General features: G+C 38.8%; 1 protein-coding gene across 14 annotated transcripts in view; it reads left to right on the top strand.

Moving 5' to 3' along the window:
• DOCK10 (dedicator of cytokinesis 10) overlaps window positions 1–18,468 on the top strand; it is a 241,535-nt gene that overhangs the window by 141,323 nt on the left and 81,744 nt on the right. For all 14 annotated transcript variants that reach the window (XR_010380702.1, XM_064485215.1, XM_064485213.1 and 11 more), the window contains exons 5-13: window positions 321–393; window positions 670–792; window positions 1,033–1,167; window positions 8,545–8,728; window positions 9,940–10,025; window positions 10,301–10,384; window positions 10,505–10,660; window positions 17,529–17,750; window positions 17,945–18,067. Coding sequence is in view for 13 of the 14 variants with exons in the window: in XM_064485215.1 (XP_064341285.1) it covers window positions 321–393; window positions 670–792; window positions 1,033–1,167; window positions 8,545–8,728; window positions 9,940–10,025; window positions 10,301–10,384; window positions 10,505–10,660; window positions 17,529–17,750; window positions 17,945–18,067 (1,186 nt within the window). In the remaining variant the exon portion in view is untranslated. The remainder of the gene's footprint in view (window positions 1–320; window positions 394–669; window positions 793–1,032; window positions 1,168–8,544; window positions 8,729–9,939; window positions 10,026–10,300; window positions 10,385–10,504; window positions 10,661–17,528; window positions 17,751–17,944; window positions 18,068–18,468) is intronic.

The raw sequence follows: 18,468 nt of genomic DNA, 5'->3' as shown, positions 1-18,468 counted from the left end.
TTCTACTTCAAAATGTGGAGGAAGGAAAATATATAGCATCAAACCTTTAAAATTGTCCCACTTGCCTTCATCTAATTAAAAAGGTTGTGTGTTAATCTGTACAAATATTAATTCTGTGGTTTAAGATGGAGATTTATTACTGGAGATAAGATATAATAGTATGGAGGAAAGTTAATACTTCCAAAAGAAATGGGACCCTCACGAGATTACATTATTTCATAAAAACCTGTAAGGAAGCCAACACAATAGCTGTTACCCAAGGAACAGCTGAAAGCAGTGTCTCAAATGACAAATCAGAATTTTTTTTTTTTTAATATCAGAGCAGAATACAAACCAGAGAAACTTCCTTCACATTCCTTTGAAGTTGACCATGAAGATGCTGATAAGGATGAAGTAAGTACATGGTTGAAAGTGGAATGTTTAAAACATGAGGATAATTAGTTCCCATCTTTCACTAGAGTGTTTCAAATTCTGCCCAGTTTTTCGTAAAGCTGCAGTAGCTGTGGGTGTGAGGGCTTTTAGGCAAAATGAATCATGTTTGTTTTGACATTGAACATGATTACTTAAGATGAGTCAAAGAGAGGAAAAGGAGTCTGGGTTTTAAGTGCAGTGTCTAAGATCTGGAATTCACAGACGAGTGCTGTGATGCTAATGATGCCTTTTGTACAGGATACCACTTCCCACTCGTCTTCCAAGGGCGGTGGGGGAGCGGGAGGAACCGGCGTTTTCAAGTCTGGCTGGCTCTACAAGGGGAATTTTAACAGCACCGTGAATAATACCGTCACTGTTCGGGTAAGGAGCCATCAAGATTCATCTGTGTTTCTGCCACCTTTCTTGACACGCCCCCTTCAGTCACAGAACAGAAGAGAGCCATTTACATTGCGTTTGTGTTTGGTGTCATATTTTATTTATGAGAAAGGGAGATACTCTTCTCTAGAGCAGTGCCCTAGAAACGGAGTACTCTTGACAGAATGAGAAAAACTAATATCTGTGAACGTGCATACCTCCTTATGTTTTTTTCCCTTTGTTTAGTCCTTCAAAAAGCGCTTCTTCCAGCTGACTCAGCTGCCAGATAACTCTTACATCATGAACTTCTACAAAGATGAAAAAATATCCAAAGAACCCAAAGGCTGCATCTTTTTGGATTCCTGTACAGGTGTGGTGCAGGTGAGTAGCAATCTCTTTTTCCCTGAGGTTTTTTTTTTTTTTTTTTAATTGAAAACTATGTTCATCCAATCATCATTCATTCATTCCAAAAATATTTATAGCGTATCTGATATGAACCAAGAACTGTTCCAAACTCTAAGTATTCAGTGGAGAACAAGGCAGCCTAGATACCTGTTTTCACAAAACAATAAGTAAAGTAAAGCAGAAAATAAGCAAAGAAAGAAGTAGAATGGAATAGCTGGTAAAATCCAGAATAAAGAAAATGAGCAGGGTTACGGAAGGGCGAGAGATGAATGGGGAAGTTGGAAAGGAATATTTATGCTCCAGAAGTGAGAAAAACACTTTTCCTTAGTATTAAATTGACGCGGAGCACCGTGGCAAAGGGAAGCAGAATCATTCCACAGGCCTCATTTGAGCATCTCATTTTCAAAAAATTTATTCTTTCTACTCTGATGAAATAGCTCTCTTCATTCCCTCTTCTGTAAATCTCAAGTGTTTTAGCAGTCTCATCTCAAATTTCACATTAAGATGTTGGCTCATTGAGGTTGAGGACTCTGTTTTTGGTCACAGGCCACTAAGAACGATTTTTTATCTTAACACCAAGCCGCAGGTATTCATACAGCTTGCTACATGGCTGAGATTACATCTCAGATTAATACCAGGGGCCCTCAGATATGTGAATGCAAAACAGGGTCCTACCTCCAATCACTTAAACCTAGTCTGTATCTGGATGGTATACCTGTTAAAATCTGGAATTTCTCCAGGAAGTAATCAAGCTGAACTTTAAAAGGAAAGAATTAATTAAGCGTTGCTGACCACTCCACTAGAAGGGAAAGGTAATTGCTTTTCAACACAGATGCCAACTTGCCGTATGAAGGGGGCAATCAGGGTCTTAATGGAGGGTGGAGATGGTTTTCTGTCGTTGATCACAAAGGAGACTCTTTGGCTTTAGAAATATGAAGTATACTTCAGCAAGAAGTTAAAGATCGGTAACTTCATTTTACAGACATTGAGCTGAAAAACTTAAACATTTTCTTTTCCATCTGTACTTCCAAACTTGCCCTAGCAGATGAGTCATCATCTTTTAAGACGTATCATTGTAACCCTCTTTACGTATTAAGTTTGCAGAGGTATGGAGGATGGCATAATTTCTTCTTCCAAGAGCCCTGTAACTCTGTTGAACACACATCTTAGTGCTCCAATCTGACCTTCCACTCCAGGAACCTCTTCTCCATCCTCTCTTAGACTGTGTTTCAGTCTCTGCTTAAACAATCCCTTAGAAAGAAGATGTCATCTAAGGGGAAACATAAGTTTGGGGTGTGAAGAGGTCGGTGTTTGAACCCTAGTTTTACTGTGTACTGTCTGAGAGCTTTGAGTAAGTTACCCTAGCTCTTTGATTTAAGGTTCCTCATCTGTAAACCTAAAATAAATGTGCCAACGTGTGAAAAGGATCTGGGAGATAGCGTGTCTTCAGCCATCCTTCCCTCGTCTTTCCATTAATTACAAAGGCCATAACGTGGAGAGATGAGCAACCCATTGTGGGAAAGCCCTCCTAGAAAACATTGATTCACCTTCCTAAAATTTCTACTTAAACTTGCTAATTTATCCATTTTTTTCTTTCTTCATTCATTCATCCAACAAACTTATTTAGCACTTATGATGTACTGGGGAGCTGTGCTCAAGCATTGGGAGTTCCCTGTAAGTCATAACCAAAGAGGGATGTAGGCTCATACGTACCTATTACACAATGTCTCAAGAACTATAATGGAGGTAAAAAATGGCACTTTCTATGGAATATTCTGAGAACAGTGATAAACTCTTCTGGGTTGGCTGGAAGGATGCATAGAAAATATGGGCATGTAGGTAAGAATCCCCAAGGTAGGTTTTGCATATTGGAACACAATTGCATAATCCAACTTCATTTTCCAATAGATAGCCATTCAAATATTTAGGAATATGTATTTACATCTTTTAAAGGGTTTAGTTTGTATCCCGTTATTTTTATTCCTCTTTATCAAGAGCTTGTTGCCCTTTATAGAGGGAGGAACCTTTAGCTCCTTGAGATGACTTTGGGAAGATAGACGTCTGGGTCCCTTGTCACCTTGTGACTGGATCCCAGTTCTTATATATTTGCTTACAACTCTTTCTGACTTGTAAGTTTTTACTTCTGGAAAGAAGATTCTGAATGAGATGGTGCAAGTTTAGTCATTGTTCTAGCAAGCTCTCAAGCACAAAATGTGCCTGGAGACAAAACACATACACACACAAAAGCACAAAGCAAATGAATAATAGGATGAGTCAGACCTATTTTGTCAAGAATCATTGTCAGTTTCCTTTGAATAAAACAGAAAAGAAGAATAGACTTTTCTTCAGAAAGTGCTACCTACCATCTGGCATTCTTAGGGCGTTTAAGCTAATTAACAGTCTTTAGTGGACAAACCATTTTAGTTTGCTTTCTTCAGACCTAATCTACATCACTGTGTTTTCCTAAGAATAATCCTTGGAATCTTAGAAATATATTTCAAAGATGACTTCAAGTAGAAAAAATTTCTCAGAGACTTCAGGTGATGTTTACAGTTGGAAATTTCTTGGATCTTGGTAAACTAAAGACCTAATGGTAGTTTTCCATCTTTTTTGTAATATCATCAAACAGTATTAGATCTGTTTTATACCCCTCATTCCCAATCTGAAGCAGAACTTCTGAGTTTTGCTGCTTCAGTTTTGATCTGAGACTAAGGGTTATTTAGGCCTTTGCTATCCTACCTTGTTCCTTCAGAGTGTTTGCATTCATTCATTGGTCCAACCATCCATCCACCCTTCCATCCATCCATCCATCTATCCATCTGCATTCTTAGGGTGTTTAAGCTTATTAACAGTCATTAGTGAACAAACCATTTTAGTTTGCTATCCATCTATTCATCCCAGATCCTGCCACTGTGAAGGGAATGAATAACCTAAGAATCCTGTCTACCAAGGGCCCCTACCTCAACATGAGAATGACTGATGTCACTTTATACAGTGTCGACTGAAATAAATGCACAGCCTAAAAGTTAAGAGTTATGTTTTATTTGGCGGGAGGACTCGAGCCCGGATGACAGCCATTCAGATGGCTCTGAGGGACTGCTCCCAAGAGGGAAGGGAGGAGCTAGGATATATAGGAGCTTTACAACAAAGACCAAGTAGTTGGAACAATAAAAGATTGCTTGTTATCTAAAGAAAACCAGGCATCTCAAGTTAAAGAATTTAGTGCTTTTCTATGTATGGGAGGAAGCAAACATTTAGGCTCACTGAATTCATTCCTTTGACAAGCACCTAGCTATCTAGGGCCAGTATCCTGTCCTTTCTTATTCTAAGTCCGATCAGAGGGCACCATTGTGAGTGGCTGCAGAGGCTGGGCTGCAGGCCTGTCCTCGCTGGGGGGTGGCAGCAGCCGCTTATGACTTGGTTTCAGCATTCTTTATTTACTGATATGGTTGCAGTATTTTCCTTCACAACATAAAGGCTTACATGGGGGTGAGGGTGGTGCTGAACACTGTTGGTTTCCTCCTAGGTTCTGGATCTGCCACTTTGTGGAGATGGGTTCCAAGACAGTGACCTTAGGTGCTTAACCAAAATCTCGAAACTTGGATACCTTCTGCAGCTCAGTCAGGCCATTACATGAAGGAAGTAGTGTTGGGTATGAGACAACAGGGAGCAGGTTGAACTGTGTACAACTAGTGTGTGCATGCCCACGCAAAGGGAGTCAAACTGAGAGAAAAAAAAGTGCGTCTGCCAAGGAAAACAGATCTAGAAGCCAAATATGACCTGTCACCCTCCCATTAGCAAACTTTGGCTGTAAAGAATCTCACTTCCCATGATAACGATCAAACCCAGAATGACATTTGTCATCTTCATCTCACACATTATTTGACAGCAGTTGATGGAACAGGCATTACTCCTGTCCCAATTTATTAAAATAAAACTCAGACAGATAAAGTGGCTTTCCCAAGTCAAAGAGCTAATAAATGGCAAAATCAGATTTGAGGCGGATGGTTGTCCAAAATTACAGAAAGATGCCCAAGGAGGTGCTTTGGCGATCATACATCCAGTGGACACACCTGCATAGACACAGACATTCATCCTGCATCAGCCACATATGCAGAAGAAATACTACAAGCCTATATGCTCATGTGTAGTTTTAAGTAAGATTTATTTCAGCAAATACATATTGAAAAATTTGCTATCTGCAAGGTGTTGTGGGAAAGCCAAACATGAATTGGTTGTGACTGCTGTCTTCAAAGAACTTCCGGCCTTTGGGAGGGTGCACAAAAAAACACAGAACAAATACAACATATAGATGAATAGTTAAACATGAGTGACTGATTCAAAAGTAGGTTCTGATAACATACGCAAGAATGATGTTACATTTATCACTGCATGGTGATGTATCATACTGTATCTATATTGCATACATGTTACATGTTATATTTCTGCTCATTTGTTTCCTGATATTCCATTACACTAAAATGTAAGTTCAGTGAAGGCAAGCACTTTACGTGAATATTTTTTAATGCTATGTACCTGGCACATAGAAGAAAGCCAATAAATTTTTGTTGAATGAATGAATAAATTAACATACACACAATGGAAAGGATTGCCTGGATGGTAACCACCAGCGCCAGGAACCTGGGTATGATGGTGTGTGTTTCCTTTTAAAACTCTTCTTTCTGCAACGTTCTGGAAAATCTACTAGCAACACGATAGGTGCAATGGCCTATTTTGCTTGGATAACTTCCTTCGAGATTCAGCCCTCCATTGGTTTTGGTGGCTCCATTGGAGTGTCTGTTTCAAAACTTTTCCAGATGAATATTGTGGAAAGAGACCAGCTTGCCACAATTTACTGAGCACATCATATGGCATTAGGACATATTAACAGTTTGCTTATGCAGTCATGTGGAAAGAGCGGTGAGCCTGAATGAACAAAGTAGTTGCATCGGCCGCCGAGGATACTGATTTCAGGGAAATAGAGGAGAATTTGAGGAGGAGGAAGAGGAGTATGATTACTCTTTGATTATCATTTAAATGACTTAACGTTGCATTTCAAGATTATTAAAATGTCCCATTGTTTTTCTACTTTTGTCTTTTCTTTTTTGCTGTTTTATTTGCCATTATCTTGGAGATTGCAGAGAGACAGAAAACCACTCAGGCATCTTAATCTTCTGCAGCATAAGCTTCTTTGCACTGCAAGTAGCTCTATTTCACTCCAAGGAGAAAAAGATAATTTGGTTTTTGAGAAGTTGTGGATAGAATACTTATGTCATTTATAAATACCCCTGTTTTATAAGAAACAAGGGCTTGTTATACTTTAATCAAATTTTTAAAAAAATTAATAATATTGTTGAAGTTGGCAATCATACTTAATTCACATACAGAATGCAATTTAGAAAATCAAGTTTTGTTAGTGTTTTGTAGTATTTTTTATTAGTTCCTTGGCATCTGCATTTGAAAGCAGGTTACAGCTCAACTCGCTTATAATTTGGATCCAAAATAAGCATTTTACATGGCTTTGCATCTGCCTGTCCCCATTGTTTACATCAAATTATTCAGGCAGACTCTTCTCATTGGTTTGTTTTCAAGAAAACACTGAGATTTGTTTGCATTTTGCTATATTCAGATTCTTAACAAGATCCTAGCAAAAGCTACACTCTGTATCTTTTTTTTTTAGATTCCACATATAAGTCATATCATATGATAATTTACAAGCCAGAAATAGACTCACAGACATAGAAAACAAATTTACGGTTACTAAAACCATAGGGGAAAGAGAGATAAATTAGGATTTAGGGATTAATAGATACAAATGACTATATATAAAATAGAGCAGCACTAATTGTGCAGTACAGGGAACTGTATTCAATATCTAGTAATAACCTATAATGAAAACTAATATGAAAAAGAATATATGTATGTATATATAACTATACATATGTATCACTGAATCACTTTGCTGTACACCTGAAACTAACACAACATTATAAATCAACTTTACTTCCATTAAAAAAAAAAAGCTATATTCTGAGCTCTGGACATTTGTAGTTCTTTCCTGAGTGTCTCTTTCTGTTCCTGTTGTTTCTTGAAAGATATCATACTGTAATAGGAAGCATGTCTCTTTTACGCCTGCTCTCAGCCATCTGTCTCTGTCCTTAGACTCTCTGTGTCAGTGCAGATCACAGACGGTTTGGACCTCCTCTGTGAGCACCCAGGGGACCGTGTGGGAGGGTGTGTGGAGCTTCTGTCCCTCTCCCCCTGGGGAGAGATTCCGTTGCAATCCAAAGAGTGAACACAAGTCACCTAAGTACACGAGGGGGGAATACCCGCCTGGTGACTGGGGTGGGAGGGTTGTTTCAGACCTTTGTGGCAGCAGCAAACCATATGATGGGAGCACATCCAGGGAACTAGAACAAAGCCCCATGGGTTGGTCACAAAATGCAAAGTAGAGATGTCAAGTTAGAGAAGAGTCTGGAGGTTGACAGAGAAGCCAGAGTCAGAAAGGAATTGGGGACCTCTGGCATATGGATGTCATTTAAAATCATTGGACCAGATGAGAAAGAAAGGAGTCTCAGGGAGAGCTGAAGGTAGCATTACAAGTCACCAAGATAAGGACGATCCAGTAGAGGTGACTGAAAAGTGGTCACCATTCAGGAGGAAGGAGAACCAGAGAAGAGTGTGGTCACGGAAACCAGAGATAGGTGGGTTTCAAGATGGAGGGAGTGGCCACGGTCTTAATTCTGCTGAAAGGTCAAGGAAGATGTGAAGAAAGAGACTTCCCTTGCAGAGTACAGCAACATGGGTTTGTTCGTGACCTTGGCAAGTGCAGCCTCTGGGAGGTAATGGGGTCAAAAGCTCAACTGGAGTGAGTTGTGAATGGAACACAAGGTGAGAAAGTAAAGGCAGCAAACTCACTGCAGCTGTTTGAAGGAAGCCCCACATGTGCCTGACGAGGACGTTTTTAAGCAACGTGCTCATCCGGTCAATGACAACTTACATAAAATATCTCCTTATGCAAAAAGCCTTGAAAGAAACCAAACAAAGTGATTCTGACCCATCTAAATTGTTGTCCTGTTTTGTAAGATCGCCTTTATGTTACGTCCTCACTTGGAAAGAACCATTAAGAACAGTCTGTCTGCCCGTCTTGGGGAGTGATAGGAATGTTAGCTATCTTGATTGTGGTGGTGGTTTTGTGGGTGTATCCATCTATCAAAATTCATCAAATTGTACATGTGAAATATGTGTAATTTACTGTATGGGAACCATACCACAATAAAAGTGTTTAAAAAAAAAAGTCTCTCACTCTCTAAGACTGATTATCTGATGTTTTTCTTTCCTTTTCTACTACAGAATAACAGACTGAGAAAATACGCCTTTGAATTGAAAATGAATGACCTGACCTATTTTGTGTTGGCTGCTGAAACGGAGTCAGATATGGATGACTGGATCCACACCCTCAACCGTGTCCTGCAGATCAGTCCTGAGGGGGCCCTTCAGGGCAGGAGGAGCACGGAGCTCACGGATCTGGGGCTGGGTGAGCTTCCCTCCCTTTGCCCAGTGCGACCTGTGCATTTGGTTCATTTCAGCTTCTAGTAACTGTGGTAGCCGTCAGGTCCGGCTCATCCAGTGCTGAACTGTTAGCTCCAGGAAATCACCCCAACCCTTTACTTTTACTAAATAGCCAGCACCAGCCAGAGGGATGATTTTGAGTTGACTGGCCAGGATCTGAGGCTGACACCGAGCAAATGATCTTGAGAATCGTTTGTCAGCAATATTAAAAATGTGCCCATGATTGATGGGATGTGAGCAGGGCTATTCTGTGTTTTATAGCTTTTCTTTAAATTTAATTAATGAATGCTATACTCTGTAAAGGCAAGTAGGCGTTGCTTCCTTTTAGTTGAAAGGCATCTTTCACTGTGCTTTTTGACCCCACTGAGATCAGCCTGAAGGTGAGAGTTCCATACATTTTGCGTGATGTTAGAGAGTTTTATATAAGATAAAAAAATTTTCTTCTGTCCATCCTAATTCTTTCTTAAGTTTCTAATCCATTCTAGGCAAAGAGAAGAGAGTAAGAGAGAGGAAAGAAGGGGTGAAAAGTAGGGGAGAGAAACAGGTCCATAGCCACGTGGAAGACAAGTTCACCCTGTCACCTCTCCTATAGGACAACTATTTTAAGACATTTTGCACAACACCATGGTGCATTAAAACCAAAGTCTTTAAATTCTGGTAGTCTTAAGTATCATGGGAGAGAGTCACGGAATAATGAGAAAGAAAATGATTATTGATTTTAACACCACTGCTATATACCATAGTAGGTGTTATACCTTCTTGATTTACTGAATAATAATCAACTAGATTACTGATCAGAGAGTCTTAAAGAGTTTAACTAACTGAAGTTAGAATGTGGGTTTTAAATTGATGGCCTGAGAGTCAGAATCATCAAAAATATATACATATATAAGAAAACTTTAGTATGCGTTGATGAAGTCAGCCAAGTAAACATGCAGTATTGAACGGGTCCAGGGTCCTTATGGGCACAGGATGGTGTCATGGGAAGAACCCCCAAATGGTCTGATTTCCAAACCCAGCTCTTTTAACAATACCAGAGCCAGGACTCAGTGAAGGTGTCTGCTCACCAACCCTCATCACTCATGAGTCGAACCCAGTTTTGAGATGTCACAGGCTAGGGACATGTGTGATTCATGAGGATTATTTAATAACCCGGTCTTGGTATGTGTTTTCAAGATTCCCTGGATAATTCTATAACTTGTGAATGCACGCCAGAGGAAACGGAGTCTTCAGAGAACAGCCTACACCCGGACTTCACCAAAGTAATAAAGCTGACATTTGACTATGCAAATAAACTTGCATTACTTGTGACTTACTGCTTTCATGGAAAAGATGGAAATGCTTTCTTTTAAGATTTAGACGAAGCAGTCCAGCAGTCAAAAAATAAGAGCATGTTTTTATAAGGTTGGCCGAGTGTTCTGGATGATATTAAAAGCAGAAATAATCCCAAGGAGCTACACCTTGGCCATGTGGGTGGGGCTGGGCTGTAGGTAACCGGCTGTTTAGATGCGAAGTGCTAACACGGTTTTCTCTGTAGTACCTCACAGAAACGGAAGAGACTGTCAAAACAACTCGAAACTTGGAGAGGCTGAATCTGTTCTCCCTGGATCCAGATATAGACGTAAGTTGGAATTCTCTCTAAGCAGACGTGAACTTGATTTGTACGACTGTGGTTTATAATTTAGAATCTCTTTTCTTGTGATGTGTATTTGTCGAGTGAAACTTTCCAAATTTGTTTCAGAGCTTGAAATTTCAGAAAAAGGACCATTTAGAACCTGAGCTTGTGATCAAACCATTCGAAGAAAAAGCTGCCAAGAGAATCATGGTCATTTGTAAAGCTCTCAACTTAAATCTTCAGGGATGCGTTACAGAGAATGAAAATGACCCGGTAACAAATGTAAGTTTCTCTTCCATTACGTCCAGTACCAGTCAGCCAACATCAAGCACCCCAGTCAGAATCTTTTCTATTCCTGATAATCCCAGGCACTGAGTTCATACCCTCTAGTGGACCAGGGGGTATGACTGACACATTTTCCCACATGACAAAAGTGCACAATGTTCTGAAGTGGAATTGTCAACATGCTGCCGCCAAATTCCCCTTTTAGCTTAAAGAAAGAAGCATCAAAGGGACTAGCTCTAAAATGCATCCCATTAAATCAGCACAGTGGTTCAGAGTCTCCAAAGATACTGTTTGTATCTTCCTGGTGGAACTTGAGATGCCTTTTAAAACAACACATTTATTTTAATATTTATATGTTAATTTTAATGTATGTTAGAGAGTATTTATAACGAACAAGTCCATCTTGTGATTTCACAGCTATTACTGCTTAAGACAAGGTTAGATAGTGACCCAAGTAAAGTAATATGAGACAAATGTTAAATAAATAATACGTGTAAATGGTAGGAAAAAAAGATGCTTCACTGATATTTTGGGAACATCATTGTGCTCATTAAATCAATACAAGATGTTCTTCCTACCAAGTGGGCTCTCTTGACAGTTCTCTCTTAGTATTCTAGGGGACAATTCTATACTAATTGTAAATTTATGAGAAGGAATGGGACATTTTTTGAGAATAGACATTATTAAAGGTTGAACTATAAAGAAGAAAATAAAAATCATTCATAATCCTACCATCAAACATCATTGTTACTATATCAGCACGTTCCCTTTCATTCTTTTTTAATGCATTCTGACCTAATTTCTAGTAAATCAGTTGTCATCTTTCACCTTAACAGATCCATGATATAAGCCACGTTTGCTTTTGGAAGGGAAAAACAACATTAAGTTCTCTCTGCAAGTTGCACACGCGGTCCCCTGCACATCTCTGTTTATGATGGAGTGAAGCGAGCCTTGTTAGTTTGACAGAGAGTGGCTGGCAGAATGGGTGGAGTCTTTCAGAAAGACTCGAACACCTACTGCCCTTGGGTCTTCAGGTACCTCACTATTCTCTGAGCATCCTTCTTCCTGGTAGTGTAGAGGGATAACTGTAGATGCTACGGACCTCAGGTTTAACGAGGAGAATCAAGTAGCACGCATCTGGCTTTCCCACTTAACCCCTGGTGCCACACTGGGCAGGTGGCTTTACCCTCAGTCTCCTCCTCTGTAAATGGGGAAAAATAACAGGAACTAAAAGTCATCGTGAAGATTAAACGAGGTAATATATGGAAAGTATTTAGACAGTGCTTGGTGCATAGTGAGCACTTGTTAAATATTCACTGTTATTCTAATACGTGGGAAATTGCTTTGAAGTTTATACATACGATGCATGCAAGGTATGATATTTTTAATGTTACATGTGAGATTCTTGTTGACAAGTGAGCTGAAACGGAAATGTATCACCGGTAAGGGAAGAGCCCTCAAAGTGAAGCTTCGTCATGTTTTGTGACTGTAACTGTGCACTAAGTATGTGAATAAGAGTGAAAGTCGTTGAAGTCAAATGTATTCTTTGTCCAGCAAACACTTTTTCAGTGAGTCAGACTTGTTCTAGGTACAGGAGGAACAGCAGGGAGCGAGATGGACAAGACCCCTGGCCTCTTGAAGATCAGATTCTTTTTTGAAAAGACAGGGAGTAAATAAGAAAACAAGAAAATAATCAAGATGATTGTGCATTATGCAAAGTTCTTTCAGATAAGTCACTGTAGAGAGATGTGATGCAGAGGAACTGGGAAAAGGGCTGCCTCAGGTGGGGTGAGCCTGGAAAGCCTCTCTGAGGCGGTGACATTTGAACAGAGACCAAAGGTTGAGAAGGATGAAGTCAGGTCAGGGGAAAAGGTTGCAGGCAGAAGAAAGAACACGTGTGCGTGCCCTGAGACAGATAAGTCGTAGCAAGTTCTAGGGACTGACGGGAAAGGCAGGCCAAGATGAGGGGGGCAGAAACAGTACGGGGTAAGATTAGGCAGGGTCTTATAAGCTGTAGTGATGAGCTCGGATTTATCCTAAGTGTGAGTGGAGGCTATTCAAGGTTCTAAAGCACTTTAAAATGGTGTGATCTAATTTGTGTTTTTAAAGCATCCCATCAGAAGAATGGATTGGAGGAAACAAAAGAGTTGACCAGGGAAGGCAGTTAGAAGTCTCCTGCCACAGTTCACAGCATGCCTGGCATGAGGGCTGGCCAGGAGGAAGGAGAGAAATGGGTGGATATGACTGATGCTTTGTAAATTGAACTGAAAGGTTTTTCTGATATGTTGGATAGACAGGATGGGGGTGGGGAAGGAATCTCAAGGATGAGTCCCTAGCTTTTGCTCTGAACACTTCTGTGCCTCAGGAGAGGGCTAGACTGGAGAAAGAGTACTTTTGGGGGATCCAAGCCAAAAAGTCCATATGGACATATGAAGCTTGGTGGCCTATTAGAGACCCAAACAGAGATGTCCATTGGGCAGATTCAAGTACAGGTTTGGAATTCAAGGGAGTGGCCCGAGCAGAGATGTGAATTTGGACGTCTAATCCAGGCGGTGACCTAGAGGGAATCACGTAGGAATTTCTATGTATATAGAAAAGGGGGCCAGAAAAATTTAACCTAAGGCATAATGTCATTTAATCATTTTAGTCACTAAAAATAAATGCTCTCTTTGGCTAGGTGCGATTTAAGGGCGATTTAAAAATTAAATTAAAAAACTGAAACTCAGAGATCCTGGGCTTTTCTTTTCAGTGCCAGGGGCATGTGACTCCTCCCACGTGGGTTCTTGTCTTCATATTAAAGCCCATGGTCAGAGGCTAAGTGTCTGTTTGGGCCGGTCTGGCCAACCAAGAGAACACGTCCAAGTTCAGAGAGTAGCTTTTGTGAGCCCTTTCATATCTGGTGGGGCAGAGGGATAAGTCGATTTTGAGGGCTTTGTATGTCTGTATTTTTATTTTACACTCGATATAAATGTTAAAAAACTAAGAGATTTTGTTTTTAACAATTTCATTGTGCTTGCAAACAGTAGTACAAAAAACTAACAAAACAGCCTTATCTGAACTCAGATAATAATAATAATAATGGTATTATTTTTTTTAATCTTTGTATGTTTATTCACTGATAATTCTTTTAATAATGTCACTACTTTCAAACGCATTGTTTTTTAATCAGTGAGGATGCTTTTAAACTAATTGAAATATTTCTCCAAGTTGCTGAAGAGCCAACTATTGCATTTAATAAATGAGCTTCTGAAAAGACGCTTTAAAACTTTTTCATGATGGGGAAGCGATATTTGACAGCATGTAATTTTTCAGTCAGTCAATTGAAAACCAAATTCAAGTTGGTGGTTTTATAGTGTAAAATATTTCTTTGAAAATGGAAATCGATTCCCAAAATCTGAACTAACGAAGCTGCCTCACAGCAGAGCTACATTTAAAATATCATATTATTGGATATTTTTTAGGTAAAGTACACATAAGAAACCTATGACTTAACTTGTTAGGCTGTGAAGGTGCTTTATTAAACAAATTCTTGCTGAAAAGCCAGTGATTCAAAAAGTAAGATGTGACATTTAAGTTGAAAAGGTGGATTGGAAGAAATAAATGAATCGCCATATGAGCTTTGGTTTCTGATGGGCTGTCAAAGTAGGTAATTTATTTCCATACAGGAAGCAGAAATGAAAATCAAAATGCAGCAGTTCACACACACACACACACACACACACACACACACACACACACACAAAATAAGGATTTTTTTCCCTTTGACCTTCAGTATGTTTGGGGTTCCTACCTGAGTTACTTCCATGTAATTTTGTCTTTCAACTCTTGGCAGACTCACCACTACCCCAAACCAAGAGTTTTTCTAAACTAAATTAAATTGGTAAAATATAAATCTTCTACTTTTCGATGGTATTATTTTTTTTAAAGATAACTTATTGAATTTTATTTTATATGTATAATTCTAACATTAAGGGAGCTGGCAAGTATTGCTAATATTAAGAAATTAAACTGATATGCCTGTTGCTGGCCATAATACTGCATTTCAAAGAACACAAGATACTTATTAAACATTCAGCAAATCCACATTGGGCGAGTCCTACAATGATGAACTGAGTCACAGTGTGGTTTTTGTGTATAACTTGCTTGTCCACAGAATACTGGTGGATGATCAATTCAAAATTAAGTAGCAAAAACATACGTAGAAGTGTTTTTGGTAAGTATAGTCATCTTAAGAAGCCTGTAGTTGATTACATATATATATATATGCATGTGTATAATTATTCATATGTATTTATACATTTATATGTCTGTGTATACAATTACATATACATGTATTTATTTCAATTCTTGTTTTATTTAATTTCCATTGCATTTGAAGTTTTTCTAGTTGAAAATTATTTCTTTCTTGAGTCTTTTTTCTTCAGTTTCTGTGATACTTTGGCGGCATTTAACAATTTTTATTGACTTGTTTTTAAAAATTTCTGGGCTGAAGACTCATATATCCAACTGCCCCTGGAACATCCTACAGATGACTCTCCATGTACCAAAGAATCCATCTTTGTATCTTTATTGTGTTGGTGAATGACATTGTCATCCACTTAGTTTCCTAGAGCCCTAAGCCTGGAAATTTTCTCTTATTCACGCTCCTACAAACCTCTCTCTCTAACCAACCAACACGGGTACGTGTGCAGTGGATTTCCAAGTACCTCCTTAATGTCTCTCAAATGCGTCTTCTACAAACACATCTTAATTTTTAATTCCACTCTCATCTCACTCTGATGCTCTAGTCCTGCATTCTTTCATGTCTCCATGTCTTTGCCCCTGTTACTCAACCTGCTAGAAGCCCCTTCTGACCTCCTCTTTCCCTAATTCCTACTTCTTTAAAAACTCAACCAAAGAAATCTTTCCTTTCCTTTCCATTTTTATTTCCCTTCCCATTTTCCCTTTATCTCACATCTTCTTCCTTCCTAGCGTGGTGACAAGAAGTGAAGGGGGCAGTCACACACAGGCTTGGAGCACAAGAAATCCAGATGGTGGTGGGGAGAAAGCCACATGGAGGCTCAGAGGTGCCGTGCCCTTGGACTTGTGGAGATATGGGGCACTGTGCAGGGTGGGGCAGAGGAGGCAACTAGAGAAGATGGTGACTGTGGTTGGGAGATGGATTACTTTGAAACAGCAAGTAAATTGATTAAACAAATGAGGAAATAGATTAATGATAATGAGAGCCAAGTTTTTGACTCTTGGAAGAAATACTTAAAATATGAAAAAGGGGCAGGCTAGAGGGAACCTTTGAGGATTTGGATGGGAAATGGAAGTATCGACATGAACCCATGAGTTTTTAATAAATACTCACATACAGGTAGATATAAAGAACTCATTGTAACTGTGAATATTGTACGTATGTGTATGTACGTGTGCGTGTGTCCCAGAAACAATGAGTATAACAAGCACCCCAATCTTGGTTTCTAAATGTCACCGTCACTAACAGGGACAGGGCTCTTGGAGGAATGGCTGGGGCATGGAAAGTACAAGATAAGCCTGGAACATCTTGGATAAAGGGGTGCTCAAGAAGTGATGGGGAGCTGCCGTAAAGGCACAGGTGCCACCCTGAAGGGTTTGCCTCTAGCCAAGTCTGGGGCAATTTGAGTATCGCTGTAAATAATGATAGAAAGAGGTGGAAATTTACTGATAAAATAGCAATTCATGAGTCTATATATATATATATATATACACACACACACACACACACACACAAACACATGTATCTCTCATTTTTAATCCCTATATATGTATATATGTGTATATATTAATATATGTATATAGGTATAGATGCATATATGTATGGACATATATATGTGTATTTATATACATTAAAAATGAAGGATAACGGGGGGAGGAGATAGCTCAGTGTTAGAGTGCCTGCCTCGCATGCACAGGGTCCTGGATTCAATCCCCAGTACCTCCACTTAAAAAATCAATCAATCAATCAATCTAGTTACCTCTTCCCCTAAAAAAAAAAACAAAAAATGAAGGATAAGGGAATGTCCATCATTACAGTAGAATACCAACTAACAAATATAGAAAGAATAGTGGAACCAGAAAACCACCGTTGGTAGTCCTCATAGTGGGGGTTGATTCCAGTGGGAGTTATGAATTGGGTGGATTGGGTTTGACAAGTAGCAGGACATTGGGGTAATCTCAGAATATATCTCCAAAAAGGCTAATCACGTACCAAAGGGAAAATGGAGACATCATAATGGAGAAAACTGGAAGACGCCAACATGACCAGAATGTTTGGGTTAACATTACCGGTGGTGAGACAGTTGACTTTTTGTGTTTTCGATATGATGAACTATGAAAATCAAACATCAAACTGAGGTATTACTGCCCCAAAATAGAATGACATGAGTCTGACAACGAGGAATCATCAGGATACTGACATTGCAGACGTTCACTGAGCGTGTAAGGGAAATAACTAGAATTTTTTAAGGTTGAATTTGCATATATACAACATATGAAAGAGAATATTTGGCAGGAAAAGTCAAATGAAGAAACCAACAAAATACAGTGCTGGGATCTGCAACCACTGGTAGAAAGGATTCTGGGAACATTCTTACAAATACTACTTTTTAATATTATATATAATATACATACTGAGTATATTTTATATATATGTACTATAATTATATATAGTTTTGTAATATATTTATTACACATAATATATTATAACATATTATAAATAGAAATATTATACTATGTATAAATAGAAGTATTTTATCTACTGCCTTACTAAATAGTGTACCAAGAGGCTATTGTTTGTGTAATGATTTTATGCCACACCATCAATTGTTCCTTTTTCCCGCAGATTGAACCTTTTTTTGTGAGTGTGGCACTTTATGACCTCAGAGACAACAGGAAGATCTCTGCTGATTTCCACGTGGATCTAAACCACCCTGCTGTCCGGCAGATGCTCCCAGGGGCTTCCGTGGCTTTGGAAAATGGAAACATCGACACTGTCACTCCCAGACAATCAGAAGAACCTCCCATCAAGGGATTTCCAGAGGAATGGCTAAAATTTCCAAAGCAGGTGGCACTTTTGTTTACTCATCATGGCGGGTGGGGGGGGTGGATGCTGGTTCCATTCTTACCAATAGATTACCTAAGATGAGCAATTTTTCAAATAAAAATTCCCTTAAAGCTGTACTCTAAAAAAAGTAGAATTTTGTAAATGTCTTCACTGTGGTTTCCCAGATGCTTATTAGCTGTTTTCTTTGTACACAGGCTATATTTTCTGTAAGCAATCCACATTCTGACATTGTTTTGGTGGCCAAAATCGAGAAAGTACTGATGGGAAACATTCCAAGTGGTGCTGAACCTTATATTAAAAATCCAGACTCCAACAAGGTAATATGTCATCTTTTGATAAATAATGTATATTTAATATTGTATTTATACTATATATTGATATATTATATATTGTGATATATACTATATTTATATTAAATATTTATAAATAATTTCAATTGCTTTCAAGAAATAAAATCACACTGCCTTGATGAATTATCAAGTTTGATAAATAAGTTTTGAAATACTCACTTATTAGTGAAATGAGTATCCAACAGGAAGTTTTTAAAGTATATACTCTTGGCTTATGTCTTTTGACTCAGCAACTCTGCTGAGAATCTATTGGTAGAAGTTAATTTTAAAAGTGAATAAAGCTTTAACCCCTGCCGAAGGACCAAAGTATTAACAATAATGAAAAATCAGGATTAATCTGACTGAAAACATGGAAATACAGTTTACTA

Source organism: Camelus dromedarius, chromosome 4 (genome assembly GCF_036321535.1).
Source record: "Camelus dromedarius isolate mCamDro1 chromosome 4, mCamDro1.pat, whole genome shotgun sequence".
Taxonomy (NCBI): domain Eukaryota; kingdom Metazoa; phylum Chordata; class Mammalia; order Artiodactyla; family Camelidae; genus Camelus; species Camelus dromedarius.
Note: the sequence above shows the minus strand (reverse complement) of the source record. Positions and strands in the feature narration are given on the sequence as shown.